Raw genomic sequence first — 27,780 nt, 5'->3', positions numbered from 1 at the left:
TTTAAAGGCAACCAGGTTACTTACTTTTTTTGGTGAAACCAACAATATTTTTTTACAGAGTGACTTTTCCCTCAATCATTTTGGTGTCAGATGCCTGTCCTGTCTTGTGTGCACATGTGGGTTTTAGGGTTGTTCGACTTCACCCAGCGATGTGCAGACCGATCGGCGGCAGACTTGAAGCAGTGCATGCCAGTTAGGAATATTGTCCGACGGCACGTGACTGTGACGTATGTCAACAAAGTACCGCGAGAGCGATTCGAGAGCAGCTGGCTTGATGCAGCCGGTGCAGATTCTCAAGGGGGACTGCAGGAGGATGCACAAGCTCTGATGACGACACAGCTGATCCACGATTGGCCAGATTCACCACGATATTCTAAAACCTTATGTTACGCTAATGCTCTCAAATCATTTATTTATAACAGTAAAACGTATTTTCATATAGTCGCGATGTTATGTCATGTTTATCAGAAAACTGATAAAAACCGTTGACAACACCTCATTGATAGTGTAGGTTTATATGTTGAACTTTATTCTTGTCCAAATAGACGCTTTATTAAGCAGTATATAAAGTATTGGATGAAAATATCATTTGAAACATCTGTGTATTTGAGAAATACTGCATTTATTTAACTTCAGCTGTGTTAAAGTTTGCAAACACAGCTCAAGCGTCACCACGGGAAGCAGAAAGTGTCCGACTTCACGTCTCCGTTTGCAGCTCCTCCCCGCCTGCACGCGGCTACTCTCGCCGATCGGATGCATCCAGCCGCAGCCGATGTCGAACACACCTTTTGTCATGTTGTCATTACTTCCCTTTATAGGCTCCTTGTGTCTGTCAGTCTTTGCCGGATCGTTTTACAGTCTACAGCCCCGTTTCCACCAAAATTACCCGGAACAATTTGTACCAGGAACTTTTTTACAGGAACTTTTCTCCCCCCAGACCTGCAACTGTCTGCGTTTACACCGCTAAATAAAGTTCAGAGAAGATTAGGCAGATTAGTCCGGTGACTGCGCGCGACTGCTCCTCCAAGTCAGTGACGGACAGTAATCATTTTTGCGTACCGATTGAAAGATTTAGTGGACTGTTTACATGAGACGTTATCGAAACCGATCTGGTGTTTACATGTGATGACTTTCAATCGCAATCATTTTGTCTGCTGCATCAAAAATGTCAACGCTGTTTTCTCCAGCAACTGGAATGTGTTTACTGTAGCCATAGCAACTCTTAACGGCCACCAGGACTAATACAGTATTATATAATAAGCTATTTATTTGTTGTAAAGTGTAATAATCATCTCAGAAAAAAAAAAATTCTTCTGTCAGGCACAGTTAAAGTAAAAACTGCCTGGGGCAATATACGCTGTGTCATTATTCCAACATTATCTTCATAACTTACGAAATAAAAAGTTTACCCCTCAGAAAAATTAGCTTTCCACTCTTGTCAACATGAGCGCGGCGCGCGCCGTCACGTCATGTAAGGACGCACACTTATAGTAATCGGTCAGGTCGTTTACATGGTGAAAAAAAATTAATAACGCGTATGGAAGAGATTCAAGCTGTGCTGCTTTTGCTGGTTATGTATAGGTTTACTAAAGAGGAAATTAACAACGACAGAAAAGAGCACTAATATGCAGATTCAGCAGCATGCAGCATATTCAGAAAGCTTGTAAAGCTAGATTTAAAATGACAATGTATATTATTATCAGCTATTACGGACATTGCACGTGAGATGGCTGAGACGAACGCACGCCATCAGACAGAGAGCAAGACTGATATTTACTGAACGCAGAACGAACCTCGCAAAAGACTTTTAAAAATGCCGGTTGAAATAAAATACTGCGTGAGCTCAGCCAATCAGCATGTTCAGCGCCCAAGTCCCGCCCTCGAAAGTTCCTGAACTTTGAAAAAGTACTACCTCACGAGCAGGGCCGTTTGGAGGGGGAAATATTTACCCGGAACTTCATTTAGACCCTGGTTCCTGCGGTCTAAACACACCGAGTACCACCCAAAGTTCCTGGTTCCTGCGGTCTAAACACACCGAGTACCACCCAAAGTTCCTGGTTCCTGCGGTCTAAACACACCGAGTACCACCCAAAGTTCCTGGTTCCTGCGGTCTAAACACACCGAGTACCACCCAAAGTTCCTGGTTCCTGGGTAAAGTTCCTGTGGTGGAAACGTGGCTTACGTCTCCCGGTTTCCTGTGTTTGGTATGTTTTCAGTTTATGCATTTCTAGTTTATGTTTTTCCCCCTCGTGGGTTTGGTTTTGTTTATGTTTTATTTTTTGTCATAATAAATCACATTCCTTGCACACGAGTCTTCACCTCAGTTTTCTTTAGTTGTAACATGACATTTGGACCATGTACCTGGTAAGCCGACTGTTTTTCCCCGTTATTAAACTAGCAAAAGTGAATTCGGACGCCCTAAGTGCACCTGCGCTTCAGACCATGCGCTCAGATCGGCAAAATAGGGCCCAAAGTGTACATGCTGCCATGTTTAGTCAACTTAAAATGTGAATTAAGTGACAACTTGGATATTTGAGTTAACTCAACAAGTTAGTGCAAAATAAGTACTAAAAGTTATTAAAAATGCATCAGCGTGCTCATTTATATTTCCGTTGCAGTGTACAAATGCAAATGGCTGTTTTTTTCCTTTCCACTGCGCCACTTTTCCATTGTTTTTCTATATCAACCTGCACTTGATGGATGTTTGAGCATTGAGCTTGTGTCTCACTCTGAGGATTGTTTACGCTCTTACAGTGTTGCCATGTCCACTTATTATAGTCATCTTTGAGCTTGTTATTTTTCTATAATAAGAGGAAATGTGACAACTTAGTTCAGTGTGAACATGGCCTTTGTGCCAGTGCCATAGTTCTTTGAACATAGAAAAGTCAGCTGTTAATGAGGTCAAAATGCTTGCGCAACGGGGTGGCCGAGGACAGTGGACATTACAGTAGTAAATCAGGTCCAAAATGTTAGTAATGAGATGCACTTGAAACTGTTGCAAATAACTTAAATAGTCATGGCATATGTTTGAGTGAAGGCTGTCGAACAAGACATGTTGTGTGTGTGAGACACATGGATGGATAGTAACTCACCCGTGGGAAAATGGCTGCCAGCGAACAGATAGTAAGAATAAGCAGCAAGACTTCTCCAACGGCCAGAGTCACATAGTTTGCGACCAACCTGTGCAGCGGAAAAATAGATAAATGGGAAAAATCAAAGAATGACATGCGGCCACAGTGATACAGCAATAAAAAACACAATCACATCACACTGCTTTTGGACACCACTACAAATGGTTGTCCCCTCAAACAGTGCCCTATTTAATGGTATAGGGGCGATTTCGGACACAGCCCTAGTCATTCATTAGCTGTCATGTTTTCTATACCTGTTTTCTGATTCCCTGATCTTCTCTCTGTGTTTTTAAGCCCTCAGTTCTTGTGATAACTCTCTACAATGTGAGTAAATCACTAGCATATGTGATCAAATTTCAGGAGAGGTGACTAAAAATGTCTTTAATCAGCCATTGTATGATTGCAGGCAATTGAGTTAGAAGCAAAAAATAAGTTTAGTGCAGATATAATGGCATTGCATGCTGAGCTTTAAGGACTATGGCTGTGGCACTCACAGAGAGAGAGAGAGAGAGAGAGAGAGAGAGAGAGAGAGAGAGAGAGAGAGAGAGAGAGAGAGAGAGAGAGAGAGAGAGAGAGAGAGAGAGAGAGAGCACATGCAGGGTTCATTGACCGTCGGACCAAGAAAATAACTTGCGTGCGCTATGTGAGAAGTTTTGTGTGTGCAAACTGTACATCCAAAGCATACTGAATTGAGCTTTCTTTCACGTCTTCTAGCATTTCACACAAAATGATATAAAAATATCTGTCTTGGTGAGTATCCTAGTAAACATAGTGGGTTATTTGTTTAGTGAATGTAAACAGCCGAGAAAGAAAACGCATGTGTAATAGTATCAGTATATTGAATCTGTGCAGTACAGCACTATGTAACTTTTCCGTCCACTAGAGGTCGCCAATTCAAAACAAAGGTGAAGTTTGATGACGCTAAGTTTGAGTGCAAATTCTTGGGACATGTGGTCTTCCCCTCACAGCCGGTGGGAAAGAATCGCGATAGTACTCGGGCAGAAATCATGTTGATGGATGTGATTATAACCGTTACAGCAGTTTGAAGCAGAGCAGGGCCGAGTGCTGAGCAAGGCCACCAGAGCGATCGTTACGCAAACACACGCCTCGCGAGCAGCGGGACTTTTATTATGCTACAGTCGCCGGCGCCATTTCCTCTTTTCCAGTCATGAGTGTGAGGTAACGCAGCTCTGTTTATTATATTAGACACATCTGAGTGTGTTGAGAATGATGTTATGACGTTACTCTGTGCGTTCACTCAGCGGCTGCTGTGAAACTTGCGAGCAAAAGGCTTCTACAGAATAAAAGTGGAAATTTTTGAATGTAAAAACCACGCGCACATCATAAGTTCACCTTAGACAACAGTATGAATAAAAAGCTATGCCAAAGTGCACTTTGGGTCAGCACGGATGAATTGGAATCAAATCAAAATCCGAATCTAATTGAATCAGGAAATCCATATGATTCCCAGCCTTAAATGAAGGTGGATATTTCAAAGCCAGAGACAAAGGGAAACGCTAAATAGCAACAGGGCCTTATTTTTAGACCAATAAACAGATGCTACAATAACTGTAAATAGATTATGACTGGCCTTCGCTGACCTTTGGCTGGTAAAACAGCAGGCTCGGATGAAGCCGAGTGTGTTTGTGTGGTGATTTGTTGTAATAGTTAACTGACCAGGGGTCAATGAGGGCCTCCATGACGGCGGTGAAGAGCAGCACCACACATGAGCAGCTGAAAGCGGCTCCGCTCTGCTTCTCCTTCTCCACCGAGAAACGCGTTTCCAGCTCCGGATCAGTGAAGCGCAGAGACAGACGGTTAGTGTACTTCCCTTTCAGCCTGAAGTACACAAGGAAGCACACACATACAGGAGTTCAACACTACCACTGCGAATAATATAGGAGTGTGTAATATAATGCAGTGTAGTTATGTAGAACAATTTTATGTAGTGTACTTCAGATCTTAAAAGTATATTTTCAAAACATAGTAATTGCAGATAATGGGATGAAATATGAGGCCAATACACTTTTAAGAACGTCAAAGACACACAGACATTTGCACACATTCTCAAGCACAAACACACACACACCTTTGTGGGGACTGTCCATTAGGGTTGTCAAAAGTACTGAAATTAAAAAATGTGACTATACTAACATTTCCCTCTAGCATTTTGAGAGCTGTTGAACAGTTTCTTAAAGGTGCACTATGTAGTATTTTTGCAGTAAAATATCCAAAAACCACTAGGCCAGTGTTATATATTTTGTTCAGTTGAGTACTTACAATATCCCAAATGTTTCACTATTTGTAAATTGTGAGAAAATTGCTATTTTAACTAAGGACCGGGACATGTCAGCATAGCGTCTGAGGGAGTCGCCTGTCAATCGCGTCATGTCTGCGTTTCCCTCGGTTTTATTCTGCAGAAGCGCTTTACTCTTAGCAGTGTGAACATGTCACAGCAGCGTCGAGTGAACGCACCGAGTAAAGTCATAACATAATTTTAAACACACTCAAATGTATCTGATATGATAAACAGAGCTGCTTTACCTTATAATCATGACCGGGACAGCGGAAGTGTGCGCCCCCCGACGACTGTGTCCCGTCCCGTCATAATAAAAGTCCCGGTACTCACGGCCGTGTGTTTGTGTAACAATCGCTCCAGCGGCCGTGCTCAGCTCCACAACACTCGGTCCTGCTCTGCTTTACACTACAGTAACGTTAATAACCGCATCCATGAACATGATTTCTGCCCGAGTCCTATTATCCACCGGCTGTGAGGTGAAGACCACATGTCCCAAGATACTGCGCTCACACTTGGCGTCATCAAACTACGCCTTTGTTTTGAATAGGCGCCCTCCAGTGGACGGAAAGTTGCATAGTGCACCTTTAAGCACCTCTGATTGGCCATTGTGTTCACATGCTCAACGTAAATGTTTGTGATAGGCTACAATGATCAATGCGTATCTGCTGACAGAGGCCTGCTTTCAAACGCTCCAGTGTGTATCTGTGTAAGCGTTTGGTGAAAAGACGTCTTCATAGACGTAATGGTTTTTATACTGTTAAAAAAAGTAATCTCTCCTCTTACACTAACCCTAAACCTAATCATCACACAAAACAAATTAAAAAAATTATTCCGTTTCCTCAAGGGGACCTCAATTTAGTCCCCATGAGTCAGTGTGTATTCAAGTTGAAGACCGCACCGGGATAGAAAAACATGAACACACACACACACACGCACACTCTCACATGCACACACACATACGCACACACACACGTTTGTTTCACTGTATTAGTGAGGACATTGCATAGACTTCCACTGATTTTTATATAAGGTTAATGATATTTTGGCCGATTTATAAGCCTTTTTAACTAGTGATGACTAGTCAAATATCCTTACTAGTCAGTTGTCATAATATTTTTAAGTAACATATAAGGACAATTGTGCCCTCACAAGTATAGCCAAACAAGGTATACACACACACACACACACAATACGTACGCCTGTACGGTCTCTCTCTCCAGCAGAGCTTCATTGAGGAGTTTATTGAGCTCCTGTTCATTCTCCTGAGCGTCGATCACTCTCTCGGCCAGATCGCGCAGACGTAATCGACGCCGCGGGTTTGGAAATGAGGGGTTCACCACCTGCGACCAAACACAAACACACACACGCTCACATGCTGTCTGCTCATGAGAACACAACTATAATCTGTGATCTGCATGCATTACTTATACATTCACCTAAAGGATTATTAGGAACACCATACTAATACTGTTTGACCCCCTTTCTCCTTCAGAACTGCCTTAATTCTACGTGGCATTGATTCAACAAGGTGCTGAAAGCATTCTTTAGAAATGTTGGCCCATATTGATAGGATAGCATCTTGCAGTTGATGGAGATTTGTGGGATGCACATCCAGGGCACGAAGCTCCCGTTCCACCACATCCCAAAGATGCTCTATTGGGTTGAGATCTGGTGACTGTGGGGCCCTTTTAGTGCAGTAAACTCATTGTCATGTTTAAGAAACCAATTTGAAATGATTCGAGCTTTGTGACATGGTGCATTATCCTGCTGGAAGTAGCCATCAGAGGATGGGTACATGGTGGTCATAAAGAGATGGACATGGTCAGAAACAATGCTCAGGTAGGCCGTGGCATTTAAACGATGCCCAATTGGCACTAAGGGGCCTAAAGTGTGCCAAGAAAACATCCCCCACACCATTACACCACCACCACCAGCCTGCACAGTGGTAACAAGTATTGTAACCCAATTGGTAACTGTCCAATTTTGATGTGCCTGTGCAAATTGTAGCCTCTTTTTCCTATTTGTAGTGGAGATGAGTGGTACCCGGTGGGGTCTTCTGCTGTTGTAGCCCATCTGCCTCAAGTTTGTGGCTTCACAAATGCTTTGCTGTATACGTTGTAACGAGTGGTTATTTCAGTCAAAGTTGCTCTTCTATTAGCTTGAATCAGTCGGCCCATTCTCCTCTGACCTCTAGCATCAGCAAGGCATTTTCGCCCACAGGACTGCTGCATACTGGATGTTTTTCCCTTTTCACTCCATTCTTTGTAAACCCTAGAAATGGTTTTGCTTGAAAATCCCAGTAACTGAGCAGACTGTGAAATACTCAGACCGGCCCGTCTGGCACCAACAACGATGCCACGCTCAAAATTGACCTTGTATGTTTTTTGGTAACACTTTGTTTTAAGGTTCAGTTATTACCTATTAACTAGTTGCTTATTAGCATGCATATTACAAAATAATACGACTCTATAGGTTGTTTTTCTAACACCTTATTTCGACCTATATTTATGTTTTAAAGTCATGCGCCCTCTAGCTGCCGTAAAAATAATGACAGTGTCGCGTTACATCTGACGTATAGGAGCGCAACTTTAGAAAACGCTTCTATGCGTCGTATTTCATGACTTCACTTTTTTATCTTTAGTTAGTGTGTAATGTCGCTGCTTGAGCATAAACAGTATCTGCAAAGTTACAGCGCTGAAAGGTCAATGCAAACGGAGATATGGCAGTTTGTTGCCTACAAAAATGGCCGGTTTGGACTACAATGAGCTTCTTCCCAGGTTGGTGACATTATAAACCCTTGCTATTAACATAAACAAACACTGCCCCAGAGGTGATTTCTGCCGTCAATGGTAAGGAGACAGCGGTGTCGAATAAAGGTCAAATATAAGAAAAATACGGCGTTTAAAAAAAAGAAGTGTTAAGACATGTTATACTGCGCCCCATAAACACAACCAAGCCTAGAAAAAAAACACTAAACCACCCCTTTAAAAATATTGTTGATAGGGGCGCAACTTTAGTAAACACTCCTATGGGTTGTATTTCAAGGAAGTGGCAAACGACCTATATAGGCGTATCGGTTGGAGGACATGTTGGTATATTACTAGGATATTGGCTGTTTATTAGCACTTATAAAGCACATATTAATGCCTTATTCTGCATGACCTTATTCTACATCCCTTAATCCGACCCAATACCTAAACTTAAATGCTACAAAAACTACTGTACTAACTATTAATAAGCAGTAAATTAGGAGTTTATTGAGGTAAAAATTGCAGTTAATAGTGAATATGTGTTCCCCATACTAAAGTTAGGGGTGCAACGGATCGCAGTTGATCCGTGATCCGAACGGATTACGATCCACGGTTCGGAACGCACGTGACCCGCGGATTTAATGCGTTTTTTTTTTTGCGGATTCATCTTAATTGTTTAGCGATCGCAGAGTAAAAGACCGTTTCATTTGCCGATATTGCTTTTGAAGTAATTTTGTTCCTTTAAACTCGCTGAGTTTCAGTGAAACTACACACAGCAGTCGTTCACGTGAAGGCATAATCAGTCAACAATGGAGGAGGCGCAGAAGAACTTGAAAAGCCTCCCGCATCATTCACATCGCATGTATGAGAGCATTTTGCTTCCCCGTGAAATATAATAATGACGGAAGGAGGGCGGTGGACAAAACTGTAACAGTAGGTAACGTTACTGTGGCAGCATGAGAGAGCCGTATGTAAGTGGCATTACATCGAGCATGGCTATCTGAAGCGACCTGCTGATGCCCGTTTCACACACAGCGTAGTCTGTTTGCAGTGCGTGTTTTTTTCCGTACCATGTTAACAGATTACAGTTTTCACACTGCACGCAGTTTCGGTCCGTCAGTGCGAAGTGCGGCGATCGTTTCTGCACCGAGTCTGATTTGCTGTGCTGAACGCGCTGAATTAAAGGGACAGCGCGCTGTCTGCATTAAAACAAACATGTATTGATGCGAAAATCTAGTAATTTCCCCAAATATGCATATAGCCTAATGTAAGTGTACTCTTTTTTTGCCTTGGGTAAAGCAAGAAAATGGCTTTTAGCTTTAGGTAAACAAGTGAAATAATGGAGAGCACTCTTTTCTGGAGGTGAAAAAAATAGTTATTTATGACCTGCAGGATTTCTTTTAAAAAGATTTTAAAAAATGAAAGAAAAAACGAGTTGGCTGTTTTTGTCTATTGTAAGTTCTAATTTAAAATGTTTGTTATTTTAACAGTCTAGCCCAGTGGTTCCCAAACCTGTCCTGGAGGACCCCCAGCACTGCACATTTTGCATGTTTCCCTCATCAGACACACCTCATCAGCTCATTAGCAGAGATAGCAAGACCTGAAGTGGGAGTGTCTGATTAGGGAGACATATGCTGCGTCCCAATTCGCCTACTTATACTACGTCCTAAAAGTATGTACTCTTTTTGTGAAGAAAAAGTATATACTTTAGAGTGTGTAGCAGAAAAGTATGCAAGCTTCAGGACATACTACTTCGCCATCTTTAACGGACTCTGTCGCTTAGTTACGTGCATCCCGTCACCGTTTAACTGTCCTGTCAATCATCGTCAGATTCGTCACAGTTCAAATCCTCCACATTCAGATTAATCTCCTACCGTATCGAGAGAAATGTAGCCGCTCGTTGATCTGCCATTCGTGGGTCTTTAATGCAGAGACTCTCCTCATGTGTTTGCAGTTTAAATATAATGATGCATTTAAAAGTTAATGGCCAAACGTGTCATTACAAAAGTTCTCAATGCTGCTGCAGGTGAAATATAATGTGGACAACACTGAATAAATATATTTTTTGTCAGGTTAAATATTGATAGGGTCACTCAAACCCCTTTATCTAAACTTCTCTACTTAACCGTTGAACTCGCACATCCGTCATGTTTGTAGTTTTTTAACGCTTTTTATCTGTGTTTGTAGTTCTAATCGAATCCTCGTCCAACTCGCAGTGGGTTGTGGGCAATATCAGCCGTTAGAGTGCCCATCGATTCATACTGTGAATTCGGACCGGAAATAGTAAACCATCCGGGAATCTTTGGAATACTCTTTTCAACATACTACGATTTGGGACATACTAATTCTATTTTCGAATACTATTTAGGATGGATAGTATGCGAATTTGGACGCAGGGACACAAAATGTGCAGTGCTGGGGGTCCTCCAGGACAGGTTTGGGAACCACTGGTCTAGCCGGTTTCTAAGGTACTAGGCTATATAAATATAAAGTAATGCATTGAATAAAACATTGTTTAAATGTAGTGTTTAAACATGATATCTATAAAAGAGTGTAGACCTACAAAGAGAATTGCAGTGATGACAAGCCATGTTCAGTACCAACTTTTGGATTTTAAATAAAAATAATGATTGTGTTAAACAGGCGTGAGAGGTCTTCTCTCTCCCCGGAGAATGTGGACATCCTAATCTTGTTTTTTTGTTTTTGTTTTTCATTATATGCTCAGGGCCATTTTTACATCGCAGGTTGTATTTCACATGTTACACTTTAATAACTGAGTAAAATGTGATTTATTCAGCTGGTTATTTATTTTAGCCTAAATTTGTTAAAACCATTACCATATAGGTTATGCTAACACCACATTTTTTATACAATAAATGGAAAGCAAATAAAAATATTCTCCTCCCCTTTTTTCTGATCCGAAAAATGATCCGAACCGTGAGTTTTGTGATCCGTTACACCACTAACTAAAGTGTTACCGTTTTTATAGAGTTTTTAGAATTTCCATACGGTGGAGTTTTATAACCTAAAATTTGCATACAAATAGGTGATTGGGAACACATCTAGCGTGCGAGCTCATCATGTTCATACCCGTGTGTCCAGCTCCTCTGGATCCTCCGGTGTGGTGCATGCCGTATGGACACTCCCATTACACTCCGTGGTGTTGATCAGTAATGGAGAATTCCCGTTCGATGACGTCACCGAAAGCTTCTGGAAAAAACATTGGTGAGGGCGTGAGAATGAGAGAGACACACAGAGATGGAAATGACAGTAAGAGGAAATGACACTCACTACTCCATTGATGCCATTTTTACCCACGGGTCCCTTGGGCACCACCACCAAGTATGTTTCAATGCCTCTTTCCTTCAGGTACTCACAGCGGTCTCCTCCATTCCCTGGCTCCACATCAAACTCCCCGTGCAGACACTCCAGGGTATTCTGGGAGATGTGCACTCGCCTACCAGACAAGCACAGCCGGTTATCTGAGTCCGTTACTGGCAGTTGTTTTACTGATTACACAACAGTTTCTGTTTAGCTGTTGAAAACTCAGATTAACTAAAGATTAACTAACCACACGCGAAACACTTTCACCAGCTGAAAAATAAGTACACTTTAGCATACACATTAGTACTTATATGGAAATAATACATAGAAATAATAGACTATAAAATAAAATACTGTAATGTTTCCGGACACTTAATTGTATGTTATTTAAATGTATTACATTGCTCTGTGAAATACTTGATTCTGATTGGTCAATCGCGCATTCCAGCGGTACGTTATTTCCAGATAACACCCGCTCATACGGGTACTACGAGTTATCTTGACCAGTACTACTTCTGTGCTTAACGCTGGCGCCATCTTGTGGCTTAAACAGCCGTGGGTTACAATGGAAGACTTCAAGGCAGGTTTCCTTTATAACGTTTTTAATATAGATATTTTTCTTACACAAACGCATCGATTCGAATCCGAAAGGCTCTGTTAACCCATCGGAGCCGTGTGGAGCACGTTATTTGACGGACAGCTGCATTTTTTATGGACTTCAAACACAACTTCAACTACTGCTGGGATTAACGTTAGCCTGGACTTTTTAAATATAACTCCGATTGTATTTGTCTGAAAGAAGAATGTCATATGATATACACCTGTAAACTTGAGGGTGAGTAAATCATAGGCTTGGCTTCATTTTTGGGTGAACTAACCCAAAATGGCATATGGCAAATCTTCAGCAAAAGATAAAGGCTTAAAGCAGGTTGGAACTGTTTTTCTTCGCGGAAGCTTTGCGTAAGAGCTAATAAAATATTTAATCTCGAGACAATATTTTGTGTCTAATAATTATTTATTTGAGAATAGTAGCCGTGTAATAAGCGGGATAATGTCCACCCAGCCGGTTGTTATCTCAGAATAAACCCCTTCAGAGTGATGCTCCGCTTCGCGTCGGGGTCCTGATCACTCAGTCGGGGTGCGATAACAACGGGCTGGGTGTACATTATCCCTTACTTATATTAAATGTAATTCCAGGGTTCCCACTCCGTGGTTACCTTCAAATTCAAGGACTTTCCTGGTCCAATATACACAAATTCAAGGACTTAATGTGGGGACACATTTCAAGTGATAGCAAGGTTACATTGAGTTATCTTGTAAGACACTAAATACTAGTGGGGACACAAAAATTATGATCCAAGTTATTTGTATAATAAAAATACAAATAAAATTAATTAATTAGGTCTTATTTCATTCTATAAACTATAATACTGATCTGCCAACATTGTCGCTATATGATAAATTAAAATAAGCTGATGACATCACTGTTTTCTCCAGCACGACTGTACAGCCAAATCTAATTTTGTTGCAATATTATCCTGTTTGACACTGTGAAGCTGCTTTGAAACAATCGCCACTGTAAAAGCGCTGTATAAATAAAGCTGATTGATCGATTGATTGATTGATTGATTGATTGATTGGTACACGGTAACAGTTTTTATGTGTCAAATACACTTTTATGTGTCAAACACACTACAAAAAAGCTTTAAAGTTTTATTGAACATTTTTTTTTACCAGAAGTTTTAAGATATGCTTTTATGTTTTTCTTGACTCATGGGTTTACATTATCTTAACAAGCAAAGCAATTCAACATAACATTAAATAAAATATTTGGCCAACAGATTATCACAAATGTTTTATGATTATTGAACACATACAGTGATTGACTGAACATATTTGGGTTTGTTTACGCACTGAAAACGTCGAGGTACCCATGGCAACGTACACGCAGGAACCAGCTAACAGGGAACGTTCTCAGAACGTTGGCTAACGTTCTCTAAAAGTTCTCTCAAAGTTATCAAAAAACGTTCTTGCAGTAACGTTATTAGAACGTTGTGCCAACGTTATTTGCTGTTGAGTAACGTTCTAAAAACGTTACCTATAAAACGTTTTTCTTACATTGTTAGTGGAACGTTTTAAAAACGTTACTACATTAAAAAAGTATTAGTCATTACAAATTAGTCATACAGCTTTTTTCTCAAACTTCAGATACATAGTTTGTATATCCAGAGACAACTTAATGACACTTAAATGCTATTTTCGTGTATATATTAATTTTTTTACAATCAGAAGAAAAATCTAGTAAACTAATTATGTACTAAATATAAATGTAATATAAATATAAAAGTCAATTATAAAAGTGGTTTTAGCTTTTTTTAAGAAAGTATAAGATGTCAATAAACAAAAGCAAGTACATTAAAGGAGAAAACAGGAATATTTTATTTGATCATACTCCACACCCTTATAAGAACGTTATTTAACGTTCTTAGAACCTAATGAGAACGTTAATACAACGTTCCGCAAACTGGACATTTCAACGTTCCTAGAACGTTCAAAAACGTTTTTAGAACTTAATGAGAACGTTAGGGAAACGTTCTTATAACCTAAAGTAAAATCGCGTAACTAATGTAAATCAAGCATTTTTACCTTTAGTGTAATGGTGAGTTACAAATGTTCATCCTTAGTGTGTGTCATCTGCTATGTAAACTAATGTAAATATATACAGTAAGATAACCTTACAACAACAGTAAAGCTACAGGCATTGTTCATGGTTAGTTCATGTTAACTAATGCATTAACTAATATGAACTAACTGCACTGTTAACATGAAGAGATGCATTAACCCATTAAACTCCAAGGACCCTGATAATATTAATTTGATCAGTCTTTTAATATCATATTATCAGTCATTTATATCCATTTGAATAAATCTTGCATACAACATGATACAGACACACACAAAATGGAGTATTTGCTTTCATCTAGTGGAAACAGCCAGAAATGAGTTATATACTTTCAAAAATTAATTTATAACTAAAAATTCATAAATCCAGACAACATATACCTAAATGTTTATCACCTTTAGCAGTGTTTTATGTAACTTCAAATGGTTTCCTGTAGAATGAAACCTAAATTCCTGTATGTGGGTATGGGAAGCTTTTCAATTTGGGGAGGCCAAATCCAGGCGGAAACCCCACAAATTGTCCCAGAGCTTAAAGGGTTTAAATATATGTGTGTGTTTAGATTAATGCTGAATCAATCAATCAACTTCATTTATATAGCTCTTTTACAATGACGATTGTTTCAAACCAGCTGAACTGAGGTCTTGTTCATGGTTGGTTTATGTTAGCTATTGCATTAACTTATGTTAACTGAGACAACTTTATTGTAAAGCGTTACCAAATATATTTGTACACACATTTGGAATAATGAAGTTATAATTTAGTACACTTAAAATATATTAACTCTAAATCTGATATCAAATAAATAACACATTACAGTTTAAAGCACTACAAACGATTATTAAAACAATCCCTTTAAGTGTACTTTAAAGTTGGCATTATTACAAAGTGTGTTAAGAAACTGTCATAAAAGTGTACTCCCTTTTATTTCATTAATATTATACATTATAAAGACTTTTTAAAATGTATATGAAGATTTTTAAGTACATTACAAATGCATTAATTACAATTAAGCAAGCTTCTTTTTCACAAGGGTGGGTCTCATTGTTATTGAGTATTACTGATGATGATGGATGAGGGTCTAATAATCGGGCATATATCCAGATGTCTCATCCATGACTGTTCGCTCACGTGTGGTTTGCAGTATGCGAGAATAGTTCGGTTAGGGAGGAGTAAAGTTTAGTGGCCTGAAAAACCAGATGCATTTACACTCGTCTGAGTCACTTCTCACAGTGACTGATCTGCCGTCTGTCTTCACTGTCTCAGAGAGCATTTACACTGGATACACACATGATTGAAGAACTGCGCAATATATATCGAAATGAAATTAATTTCAGGCTGTAATTTAATTAAGTAAATACACTAAATTGCCAAACGTATTGGGACACCCCACCAAATCATTGAGTTCAGGTGTTCAGTCACTTCATGTCCACCGGTGTATAAATCAAGCACTGGTCAGCAGACGCTTCTACACACATTAGTGAGAGAACGGGTCGCTCTCAGGAGCTCAGTGAACTCAAGCGTGGTGCCGTGATAGGTTGCCACCTGTGCAATAAGTCCATTAGTGACATTTCCTCACTACTAAATATTCCACGCTCAACTGTTAGTGGGATTATAACAAAGTAAAAGCAATTTTGAACAACAGCAAAAAAATGTATTGCAAAATGAACACGTTCATTTTGACAGCCCTAAAGATCATTGTTAATTATTTCCAAATAGAGCTATTCAAGCCATCTGGTAAAATGTTTTTTTCCACATTTCAATACAGTAGGAATGGAAGGAAAATTTACATCTTTACCCTTTATTCAAATATTATTAAAACTGTGTTAAAGATTTTGTAAGCACATTGCATACTTGTCGATTGTTTCATAATAACGCATTGAAAAACGACATTTTGACATCACTTTTTCCAGAGAGCTTTTCGATGTTTCGTTCTTCCCTCATATTTACACACACACACACACACACACACACACACACACACACACACACACACACACACACACACACACACACACACACACACACATGTTGGTCTATGTGGTTTACAGGGACTCTCCATAGGCGTAATGGTTTTTATACTTTACAAACCGCATTTTCTATCCCCTTACACTGCCCCTACCCATCTCTCACACACACACACACACTGCCCCTGCCCCTAAACCTACCCATCACAGGAAACATTCTGCATTTTTACTTTTTCAAAAAAACATCATTTAGTATGTTTTTAAGGCCATTTGATTTATGAGGACATTTGATATGTCCTCATAAACCACATTTATAGGGTAATACCAGTGTAATACCCATGTAGTTATACAAATTTGTGTCCTCATAAACCACATAAACAGGCTTACACACACACACACACACACACACACACACAAAATATACAGCTCTGGAAAAAAATAAAATACCACTTAGTCCGAGAGCTTTTCTGTTCCTTCAATGAAAGTGTATGCACACTATACTGTCCATGTCCAGAAAGGGAATAAAAACATCATCACAGTAGTCCATATGAGACATCAGTGGGTTAATTAGAGTCTCTTGAAGCATCGAAAATACATTTTGGCCCAAAAATCACAAAAACTACGACTTTATTTAGCATTGTCTTCTCTTCCACGTTTGTTTTCAAACCTCAAATAAAGATTCAAACGGTTATGAATCAGTGAATCGATCAATGATTCGGATCGCGTGCCAAACTGCTGAAATCACGTGACACTAGCGATCCGAATCATTGATCAATTCACTGATTCATAACCGTTTGAATCTTTATTTGAGGATTGAACACAAACGCGGAAGAGAAGACAATGCTGAATAAAGTCGTAGTTTTTGTTATTTTTGGACCAAAATGTATTTTCGATGCTTCAAGAGACTCTAATTAACCCACTGATGTCTCATATGGACTACTCTGATGATGTTTTTATTCCCTTTCTGGACATGGACAGTATAGTGTGCATACAATTAGATACGCTCTCGGACTAAATATAAAATATCTTAAACTGTGTGTGAAGATGAACGGAGGTCTTACGGGTGTGAAACGACATTAGGGTGAGGAGTTAATGACAGACATTTCATTTTTGGGCGAACTAACCCTTTAACATGGATTTCTCAATCTTAAGTGTCTCTTAATTTTTTCCAGAGCTCTATATATATATATATATAGTTTAATCACTTTTGGCCACTAATGTTTACCGCAGAGAAACAAATGAATATAAATCAGTAGCCCTACTGTCCGATCAGTAAAAACATGAAATGGTCAAATCCATTGAACTGACCCTAGCATTCTGAACCAAACACTTGTGAAGGTGCGGGTCTTTACCCTGGTATTCCTCCTGCCTCCATCTTGTTGGCCACCGTCACGTCAGTAGACCACACATCATACTGCCAGCGCTTCTGTCCGAGCACCCCGCCCAAGACCGTCCCAGAATGCACCCCGACACGCATGTCTACGTCGGTCTGCGTCTTCTCTCGAACATATCTGAAATCCAGATGAACGTGTCAAACCTTGTCATAATCAAGCACGCCCGACTTAAAGCATTTATAATTAATTGTTATGAGCCTGTCACTTATTTCCATGAACAATCCTCGTGACAGTTCATGAACAGTTCAGGAATGAAATGATTATGCAGCACTTACGAAATCGCTTCAACCATAGCCATGCCCATCATGATGGAGCAGGCCGCATGGTCATCGCGGTAATCTGGAAGGCCACAGATACAGTAATAGCAGTCGCCGAGAATCTTGATCCTCAACTGGTGGTATTTCTGACGAGGAAAGTAAGTACAGCACCTTTAGATTACTTCAGGTTTCACTGGTTTTAAAAAAATGATATAAAGTGTCACTACAGTGCAACAGTGTACATCCACTTTTGCAGCTGCCTTTGTCCTTGGGGTATTTTAGCAGGAAGTTGTCTTCCTGTGATTAGTTCATATTTTCTTAAGGTGCGTCTCAATCAATGAATCTGTACATCAGAGAGGTGTAACGATACACTCGTGTCATGATTCCACACAAATCGCGATACTGAACTCATGATACAATTATCGATATAATATCGATTGATATTATAAGCCAAAATAAAGGACAGAGGTTGTTGAGTTAATTCGCCCATTATTTTTATCTCTCCCTTGTTTGTTTCCATAGTTACCCTTGTATATATACATATACACAGATCAGGCATAACATTATGACCGATTAAGTGAATAACACAGATTATCTCTTCATCACGGCTCCTGTTAGTCGGTGGGATATATTAGGCAGCAAGTGAACATTTTGTCCTCAAAGTTGATGTGTTAGAAGCAGGAAAAAAGGGCAAGCGTAAGGATTTGAGTGAGTTTGACAAGGACCAGATTGTGAAGACTGGGTCAGAGCATCTCCAAAACTGCAGCTCTTGTGGGCTGTTCCCGGTCTGCAGTGGTCAGTATCGATCAAAAGTTCTCCAAGGAAGGAACAGCGGAGAACCGGCCACAGGGTCATGGGCGGCCAAGGTTCATTGATGCACATGTGGTGTGAAGGCTGGCCCGTTTGGTCCGATCAAACAGACGAGCTACTGGAGCTCAAATTGCTCCAGAAGTTAATGCTGGTTCTGATAGAAAGCTGTCAGAATACACAGAGCATCTCAGTTTGTTGCGTTTGGGGCGGCATAGCCGCAGACCAGTCAGGGTGCCCATGCTGACCCCTGACCCCGCCGAAAGCACCAACAGTGGTACGTGAGCATCAGAACTGGACCACGGAGTAATGGAAGAAGGTGGCCTGGTCAGATGAATCAAGTTTTCTTTTACATCATGTGGATGGCCAGGTGCGTATGCATCGCTTAACTGGGGAACACATGGCACCAGGATGCACTATGGAGGCAGGGTGATGCTTCGGGCAATGTTCTGCTGGGAATCCTTGGGTCCTCCATCCATGTAGATGTTACTTTGACACGTACCACCTACCTAAGCATTGTTGCAGACTATGTACACCCTTTCATGGAAATGGTATTCCTTGGTGGCTGTGGCTCAGCAGGATGTGAATGTGCCCTGCCACAAAGCAAAAATGGTTCAGGGATGGGTTAGGTGGGTTAGTTTAAGGTCTTGACTTGGCCTCCAGATTCCCCAGATCTCAATCCAATCGAGCATCTGTGGGATGTGCTGAACAAACAAGTCAGATCCATGGAGGCCCCACCTCACAAATTACAGGACTTAAGAATCTGCTGCTAACATCTTGGTGCCAGATACCGCAGCACACCTTCAGGGGTCTAGTGGAGTCCATGCCTCGATGGGTCAGGGCTGTTTTAGCAGCAAACGGGGGACCAACACAATATTAGGAAGGTGGTCATAATGTTATGCCTGATCAGTGTATACACACAATTCAGTATAATTAAAATATATATATATAATGAATTATGCTACAAATGTTTGGAGTTGGTATGTTTCTTAAAGAATCTCTGAATTTAACCAAGCCTCATCAAGAATGCATTTAATAAAGTAAAAGCAGTAACATTTTGAAATATTATTACAATTGATAAGAACTGTTTTCTATTGTAATATATTGTAAACTGTAATTTATTTACATAGACATTCAGCTTTTGTTATATTACAAGGCTGAATTTTCAGCGTCATTATTCCAGTCTAGAGTGGCACATGATCCTTCAGAAATCCTTCAAATATGATGATATGCTGACTGATTTTATTTTCATTTTTGTCTGGAAACTGTGATACATTTTTTCTTTTTCTTTCTTAAAGGGGGGGGGGGGTGAAACACTCAGTTTCAGTCAATCTCATGTCAATCTTGAGTACCTATAGAGTAGTATTGCATCCTTCATATCTCCGAAAAGTCTTTAGTTTTATTATATTTATAAAAGAAATATGGGCTGTACCGAGTCTTTCTGGAAAAAAACGAGCGCCTGGAGGCGTATCGTGTGGGCGGAGCTAAAGAATGACGAGCACAAAGCGGTGACGTCCTCAAGCGTGGAGAAACCCTTGGCTATCGATCTCAGCTAATATAGATAATGATCCAGAATCATTCGGAGGCTGAAATAAATTGAACAGAAGAAACGGCAACAGCAGGACGTCCGTCTCTGTGGTATGGACTGTATTTAGGGGCCTGTCAACATTTGTGTCTTTACTCGCAGTTTATGAGGACATGATTCGGTTTATGGACTATTGTATGCGACTAAACCTTAGCAGTAGCAAGCAAAACGGTTTTGCACGTCAGACTAGTATAATGTTATACATAGAACAACAATGGAGTCCGTTAGCGCATTTGAATGACGAAGCACGCGATCGTGTCGTTTACTGATGTTTACTCACGCGACGATAGCCAACAGCACAGACATTTGAAGCAGTTTAACCCACCGGTTGCTTCCAAAGCAGGACCGAACCTTTATCGCTGGGACCGCTCCGTCAAAAACACACTTCTTTGGTATGATTTGGTGAAGTCCTGACAGCAGTGAACGGTGGAGATCCACTTTTGCGACGCGACTGAAGCGATGTTGTGAAGCTTCCCGTCATTTCTGCGTTCAAATCGGGTCAAATGTAGCGCTGCCTTCCCAGAATGCTGTGCTGAAGCGTTGAAGTCGCTCGACGTCACCCATAGGAATAAAGTGGAGCGCGGCGCCTGGATCGACTGGATCTGCACCTGAGCGAGTGTTTATGGGCATGCATTTCCTCTCTCGCTCTAGTCACACGCGCGCGCACCCAACCGGGAGAAGAGCCCGTACGGCCCATACAAGGACCTTCCGCTCTAGTAACGTCAAGTCGACCCATACTCGAAAAAAACTCGCCGAAACTTGTGAGAAACCGGAAGGAGTATTTTTGACACAGAAATACTCCATCAAACGTCCAACATTAGTTTTTGAGACTTTGTCTATGTTTAGGATGGGAATCCAAGTCTTTAACAGTGTAAAAAGCTCTGTATGCATGAAACAGCATTTCACTCCCCCTTTAAAAAAAACAGCATTTATTTGAAATAGAAACCTTTTGTAACATTATATATGTCTTTGTTGTCTATTTCGATCCATTTAAATGTGTCTTTGCTGAATAAAAGTTTTAATGATTTTTTTTTTGACATACCCCAAATTGACTAGATTATATATTATTCATATTGCTTTATATCTTTATTATTTATTTTTGCTTTTAACATTTGTTTTAGTCAAAGATGAAATCAGTCTACAGAAGCCATAAAATCAAGTCTGATTTTGTCTGAATGTGATTTTTACATTAAGCTCTAATGTTGCACTCGATAGTTCACCCAAAAATGAAAATCATTTACTCAGCCTCATTCTTCCAAATATCTTTTTTTGTCTCATACAGGATTGGAACAACTTGAAGGTGAATAAATGATGACAGAATTTTAATTTTTGGGTGAACTATCCCTTTAAGATCAGAAGACACAAAAAATGATTTACCGTAATTCCTCAAATAAAGACCGAGGCCTTTATTTACCTGAACTGCCGATGGGAACCGACTTTTATTTGAAGCAGGCTTTTATTAGGGGCAGGCCTGTATTTCTAATTCCATCTGTTTGAAATATAATTGCTTTATGTAAACCGTTTTCAATTTAAAGTGATCGTTCCAGTGGACAAATATCATTGATTTTTTTAAGAAACAGTTGCAAAAATTTCACCATGCAACAAAATAATTTGCATTTTTGGTAATTCCGCGCGCAGCTCCGCATCCGAAGATGAACGAGTTCTCAGCGAATCTAGCCGAGCATGACGTCTCATCACACCGGCCCCCAGTTTGCACATACAAATGAGGTGCTTATATTTACTGAATGAGCCTACAAAAGCAGAAATAAGCCATTTAAATAAAGATCCAGGTTTAAGCAAATAAATAAATAAATAAATCACGACATTAAAGTTTAGTGAAATTAGGAAATATTTAAGAGATCGTTAATTTAGTGCATATTTTGTTCTCATGTCACAAGTAATAATATCAAGCCAAGGTTTACTGAATTTTACACGATTCTTTTGTAGTGTGGTTTTCGCTGAAATGTACTAAAATAACTATCATCACCTGTGCACGTTAGCCCACTGCTTCTCGACGCGTTGGTTTTTAGAACTATTACTCCGAATCGCCCTCTGTCGTTTCAAAGAATAGCACAACGGTGAGCGCGTCACGTATAAACGCCTCGTCCGTTTGGGGAGGAGCGCGCGCAGTCAGCGGAGGCTCGCGCAGCGGAGACAGGCGAAAGTATAAATACGGCTTGAGACGGGCTGCGCGGAGCTGAGCTTCGAGGCCTGGGTGCGTCACCCTTAAGAAGACATAAAAGAGCCGAGAGGCTAATATTAGGCTGATCAGTGCCCTGACCACTGACGGAGCAGATTGAGGTGCACGCATTGTGAAGATGGATATTTGTGGCCTGCCTGGTGACACGGTATTTTCACAGACGTCGCATCTCTCATAGACTACAGTAGCCTATTTAAAATGGCACATGCATCTGTTATATTCTCAATTTAATTTACAAAGAATCCCTGTAAAGTGTTTAGGTTAACTATAGAAGAGACCAGGATAAGTGTGTGTCGCACTGGCATGACTCGCATCGGGGCGCGTGGCATCAGGATGGTTTCGCATTAAATAAACAGCATTTAGGAGATTATCCACTCATTTTCCCCCGGCCTTTATTTGAGACCGGCCTTTATTTGTTCGTGCTGACCACGCCCCCGGCCACTATCAGAGGCCTGCCGTTTAATTGACTACAGGCTTTTATTTGAGGAAATACGGTAATCTTGTAAAGTTTACTAACAGTATACTGAAAAAACATGCATACAGATAACTGTAACTCACAGCTGCTAGCTTGTCGAAACGGGCAAACAATTCGTTGAGCAACTTGACCAATTCCTGCGCACTACAGGATGAGGACAGCTGTGTGAAGCCCACGATGTCTGCGAACAGAATACTGCAACACAAACACAGTAAAGGTGAGCTTCTTCTAGAAACAATCGGCATCAAGCTTTGCTCTCGCTTACTGAAACGCTGCAACACACCTGACGTTCTCATGCCGGTACATGTACATCGTGTTGAACTGCTGCATCTCTTTCTGACTGGCTTCTTTCTTCATGTCCTGAAGCATCTCGTCTGCGATGTGCTTGGGCAAGATGGACAGCAGGAGACGCTCCTGTATGAGGAAGAACAACGACTGATTATGAGAACATTAATGTCTTGTGAATTAGTTACTGTAAATGTGCATCTGCAGATTGGTTCTGCACATAAACCATATTTGCATGTTTGTTAGTACTCATTCTGCAATTGTCTTAAATTTTTTTTACCATGGAAATGGTAAATTCATCCAGAATTTAAATTCTTCCAGCGGGCTCCTCCCCTAGTGGGCGGTATCATGTTCATATTACAAAATGTATTTAAAATTAATTTCTAATTTTGACAAAACACATATTGTCGGAAAGGTCTCAAGGTTCCATATCTGGATGAACATGATATTTGGACAGAAATTAAGTAATTTGCTAAATCTCATGGGAACTTCAATTTTTGTGATATCAACTTCAAATTTAAAACACAGATTGATTATACATATGGCTTTGATATTATAGTAATTTTTTTTTGTAAAATATATTTTATATAAAATAAATCATATTTAGTACAGTATTTTTAATTTACAGTACATTTAAACTTACATAACTTTTTCATACATTCATCACTTCAGCAATAATCTGCCGAGTGTCTTCCTTAAAACAAGACCAAAAAAGTTTGGATAGTGCATTTCCATGTCTATTCTCAACCCTGACATGCAAGTGGTTGCCGTGGTAACGAACAACAATACCTTAAGGTGCTGGCGTCTGTAGTATAACTTTATTTGAGGAAATCTGTTTTTAAAGGCCCACTGAAGTGCCTTGAAACTAGGGATGGGACGATACACTTAAACTCACGATACGATGCACCTCGATATGCCAGGGTTACGATACGATACGTCACGATACGATATCAAAAAAAAAAGTCTTTCCAAATCTGTGATTTTATTTTATTTTTTTACCACCAAAGTAATGTACTAAAACCAAAGGTAGGATTTTTCTCTTTTTTTGCATTTTGGTTCTATGTTGTTTAAAGGGGGGGTGAAACACTCAGTTTCAGTCAGTGTCATGTCAATCTTGAGTACCTATAGAGTAGCATTGCATCCTGCATATCTCCGAAAAGTCTTTCTTTTTTTAATAATTATATAAGAAAGATGCGCTGTTCCGAGTCTTTCCGAAAAAAGCCGAGCGGGTGGGGGCGTGTCGTGTGAGCGGAGCTAAATAATGACGTGTGCAGCAGCGCGCTGTGTGTTGAGTCGAGTCCGTCATCCCTAACAGCGGGAAAAAAACTTTATTCAAAATAAAAATATGGCTTTTAATCAGATACAGCCATACATCTATGATCCGGAATCAGACCCAGAGGCTGCAGTTGAACAGGAGCAGCAGCAAAAACGACTAGAGCAGGACGTCTGTATGTGGTAAGTTACAAGTTATACACTAACTATATAATATGCTTAGCGGCTTGTGTTATTTACATATTTATACTTGAATTATATCGTCGTATTTTTGTCTTTGAAGGTGTACATGTGGGAAGTGCAGTTGTGCACGTGTGTTTGTGTGTTTACGCGTGGTTTGTGTAGACAGTAAGCGGACTAAAAAAAACACAGACATTTGAAGCAGTCTCACTCACCCTTCTAACGTTGGGACTGCTCCATCATTCAGCATTAGGTGATTGGGAAAATGCGGCGTCGAGCTGGGCCTTGTTTATGAAACAGTCGGCACCGAAATGCAGCGAACAGATATAAACATTCGCGCAACTCAGTTGCTGATCCGGAAAAGCAAATTACATCCACTGTTGCCTTAACGCGGGGTTTTGGAGAATCTGTGCAGGACTGTCTTGGTCTGGCAACCAAAAACGCACTTTTTTGGTGACATTATGTGCTATGTGTAATTGTCACCTGTCCAGCATCCTACAAGCCCCGCTTTGATGGGCGTAGGCTGTTGCTTTCGCTCTCTCCCTCGCTCTCTCTCACGCGCTTCCGGTAGAATTGTCCGTAAGGCCCATACAAGGAAATTCCGCCCCCACTAACGTCAATGGGGACGCATGATCTCAAAAAACTTGCCGAAACTTATGACTAACCGGAAGTAGTATTTTTGACAAAGAAATACTCCCATCAAACGTCCACCTTAACTTTTGAAACTTTGTCCATGTTTAGGATGGGATTCCAAGTCTTTAACAGTGTAAAAAGATCAGTATGCATGAAACAGCATTTCACCCCCCCATTAAAAAAAAAGGAGAATTTTTAGAAGTCTGCGACCACATCTTAAACAGGGGTGCCAATAATTGTGGAGGGCACTGTAGGGATGTCAATCGATTAAAATATTGAATAGCGATTAACTGCATGATTGTCATGAGTTAACTCGCGATTAATCGCAATTTAATTGCACCTTTTTAGCAATTGTGAATGTATCTTAAATTAAGTTTAAATTAAGTTTTTAATATTCTAATCAACATAGGTATGGACAAATATGCATGCTTTATGCAAATGTACATTTATTATTAGTGAAACCATACTTATTCAATAATAATCAATATAGCATGAAGACTAGACATATCAAAGGTCATAGATATGTTTATCTAAGAAATTGTTCATGTCTCTTAAGCCTAAACTTAAAAATAATGAGTAAGTAGTGATTTCTCTCATTTTAACAATATAAAGGGAGTTTTTACACTGGCAGTTTAATTCAGAACAGGGAAAAGTTCGTATGAAAAATTGTTAATGTGTACCAGTGAGCAAACCAGAACCACACCATACCTGGAGGAGGTCCATACTCCACGAGGAGGAATATAGTGTGGCCCCTTTAAGAGATCCGCATTCCCTATTGAACTGCCGGTATTTTGCGTGTGCGTGGGCCGTGATTCACGTGGACAGTGTGAAGAACACGGACGACTCGGGAGCGTTCTTGTTCAGGAAAGTAACCTGTGCATTAGTTTTAGCCGATTGTAATGTATTTAGCTCAATAAAACACGTGTTCTGTAAGGGGTTATGGTGTTAATGATTTACCTCAGACATGAGCGAGAGTGAGCTGCAGTGCATCGCGCTCAGACTGCAGAGAATGTGCTCAGTGAAAAAACACACTTTTCTTTCTGGAGTCTTATAAAAGTTAAACAGAAAATATGGTAGCTTGTGTAGGCAATAACTGCATTTTTGGTTTAAAATATTAATGCTAATGTCAAGCATTTTCTTTCCCTATTAATGTTTGCTGTTGCATCCTTTGCGTTTGACTGCTCTCACTTTTTCCAACTATGCCTCAGATCAAACAGAAAATGCACGCTGCGTTTTGTTATGTCTGCCCCATACACATACACACACACACACACACACACACACACACACACACACACACACACACACACACACACACACACATACATAATACACTAAATTATTTATATACTACGCAAATCATGCAGCAGTGCCATCTATCTTTATTTCGCGATCCATTTTTTTCGACCTCGATGCGTTTCGTCACGTTTTGTATCGCGAAATTTTGGCAAGCGATATTTCGTCCCATCCCTACTTGAAACGCGCCGCATTATTCAATGTGTTGACATAATTTCCCCTGAAACGGCTTCAGCTGTTAGCAGCTCCTCCCCTTTTTTGAAACAGCCAATAGCATTTTGTTAATATAAAGTTTGACTAGAGCGCAAGAGCGGACCTTTCTGTTTGGTAAAGCCAGTTTCCTCTAACACTGTTTACCATCATAATCTCCTCCATATCGCTTTGAAATGCAGCATTCTGCGCTGAATTCAAATGGGTCGATATGTTTGTCAGCGCGGACTCGCGCATATGATCCGCGCTGCGCTCTCGTGTCTGTAGTCTAAATTTAGACCAGAGCCGTTGGGGTGTGTGTGCTGCTGCAGTGCGTGAAACTAACGTGAAAACAGACTTTATTCGCCTCAAATGAAAGCATATTTACACTGAATCGTTTCCTATCACATATATAGTGTGCTTTGTGCCTTTCACCATGTAGAAATTAGTAAATGTGTGATCAACTGACCGATTTCAGCCGCAGCTTCAGCAGTGTAGGGGGCGGGCTTTAGATTCTAGAGAGCGTTTTGATTGGACAGAAGAGTTGATGAGAAAGTGAAGTCTGCGATGATGTCATCAAAATCTGAGATTCGTTTTAACGGAAGTAGGAGACTGTAAATTTTGAATGGTCTTATCTCCTAAATGCAAATTTTGTCATAGTTTTGGAACACATGGGCTTATTCATAACTTTAAGGCTAACACAGTCATACTAAAAGCTAAAAAACTTCCATTTTGATTTCAGTGGATCTTTAAGAGGCTATTAGGTTTGAACCTATTGGTCCTGCACTAACTAAGTTAATTTAAATAAAAATGCATCACATGTATCTGATCTATTTTTATTGACACTCAGAATCAGTAAGTATTTGACTGTTCATAGATTAGGTCTGTGGTTCCATTCTCTCTTGCACTGCTGCTTCGCTAGCATCGTCGGGAGTTTTCATCAATCAATCCGTCACTGCAGGTCTCTGGTGCATGCCCTCGGTTCGTCCCATCTGTCTCCGCTGAGCTCGGCCCACTTTTCCAGCATTTTTCAAATATTGCCAGTGGGTGGAGTTA

At 40.2% G+C, this 27,780-nt stretch overlaps 1 protein-coding gene across 2 annotated transcripts in view; it reads right to left on the bottom strand.

The window, feature by feature from the left end:
* Positions 1-27,780, bottom strand: part of adcy3a (adenylate cyclase 3a) — a 60,661-nt gene that overhangs the window by 16,435 nt on the left and 16,446 nt on the right. The window contains exons 3-11 of one of the 2 annotated variants that reach the window (XM_067449341.1): positions 23,153-23,283; positions 22,953-23,064; positions 17,821-17,948; positions 17,504-17,662; positions 11,472-11,637; positions 11,271-11,390; positions 6,628-6,770; positions 4,809-4,970; positions 3,093-3,180 (exon numbers count right to left, since the gene is read on the bottom strand). In XM_067449341.1, the coding sequence (XP_067305442.1) occupies positions 3,093-3,180; positions 4,809-4,970; positions 6,628-6,770; positions 11,271-11,390; positions 11,472-11,637; positions 17,504-17,662; positions 17,821-17,948; positions 22,953-23,064; positions 23,153-23,283 (1,209 nt within the window). The remainder of the gene's footprint in view (positions 1-3,092; positions 3,181-4,808; positions 4,971-6,627; positions 6,771-11,270; positions 11,391-11,471; positions 11,638-17,503; positions 17,663-17,820; positions 17,949-22,952; positions 23,065-23,152; positions 23,284-27,780) is intronic. The other variant, XM_067449342.1, reaches the window with a different exon arrangement.

The sequence above is a fragment of the Pseudorasbora parva genome, chromosome 7, assembly GCF_024679245.1.
Source record: "Pseudorasbora parva isolate DD20220531a chromosome 7, ASM2467924v1, whole genome shotgun sequence".
Taxonomy (NCBI): Eukaryota; Metazoa; Chordata; class Actinopteri; order Cypriniformes; family Gobionidae; genus Pseudorasbora; species Pseudorasbora parva.
This window is presented reverse-complemented; position numbering and strand designations above follow the sequence as displayed.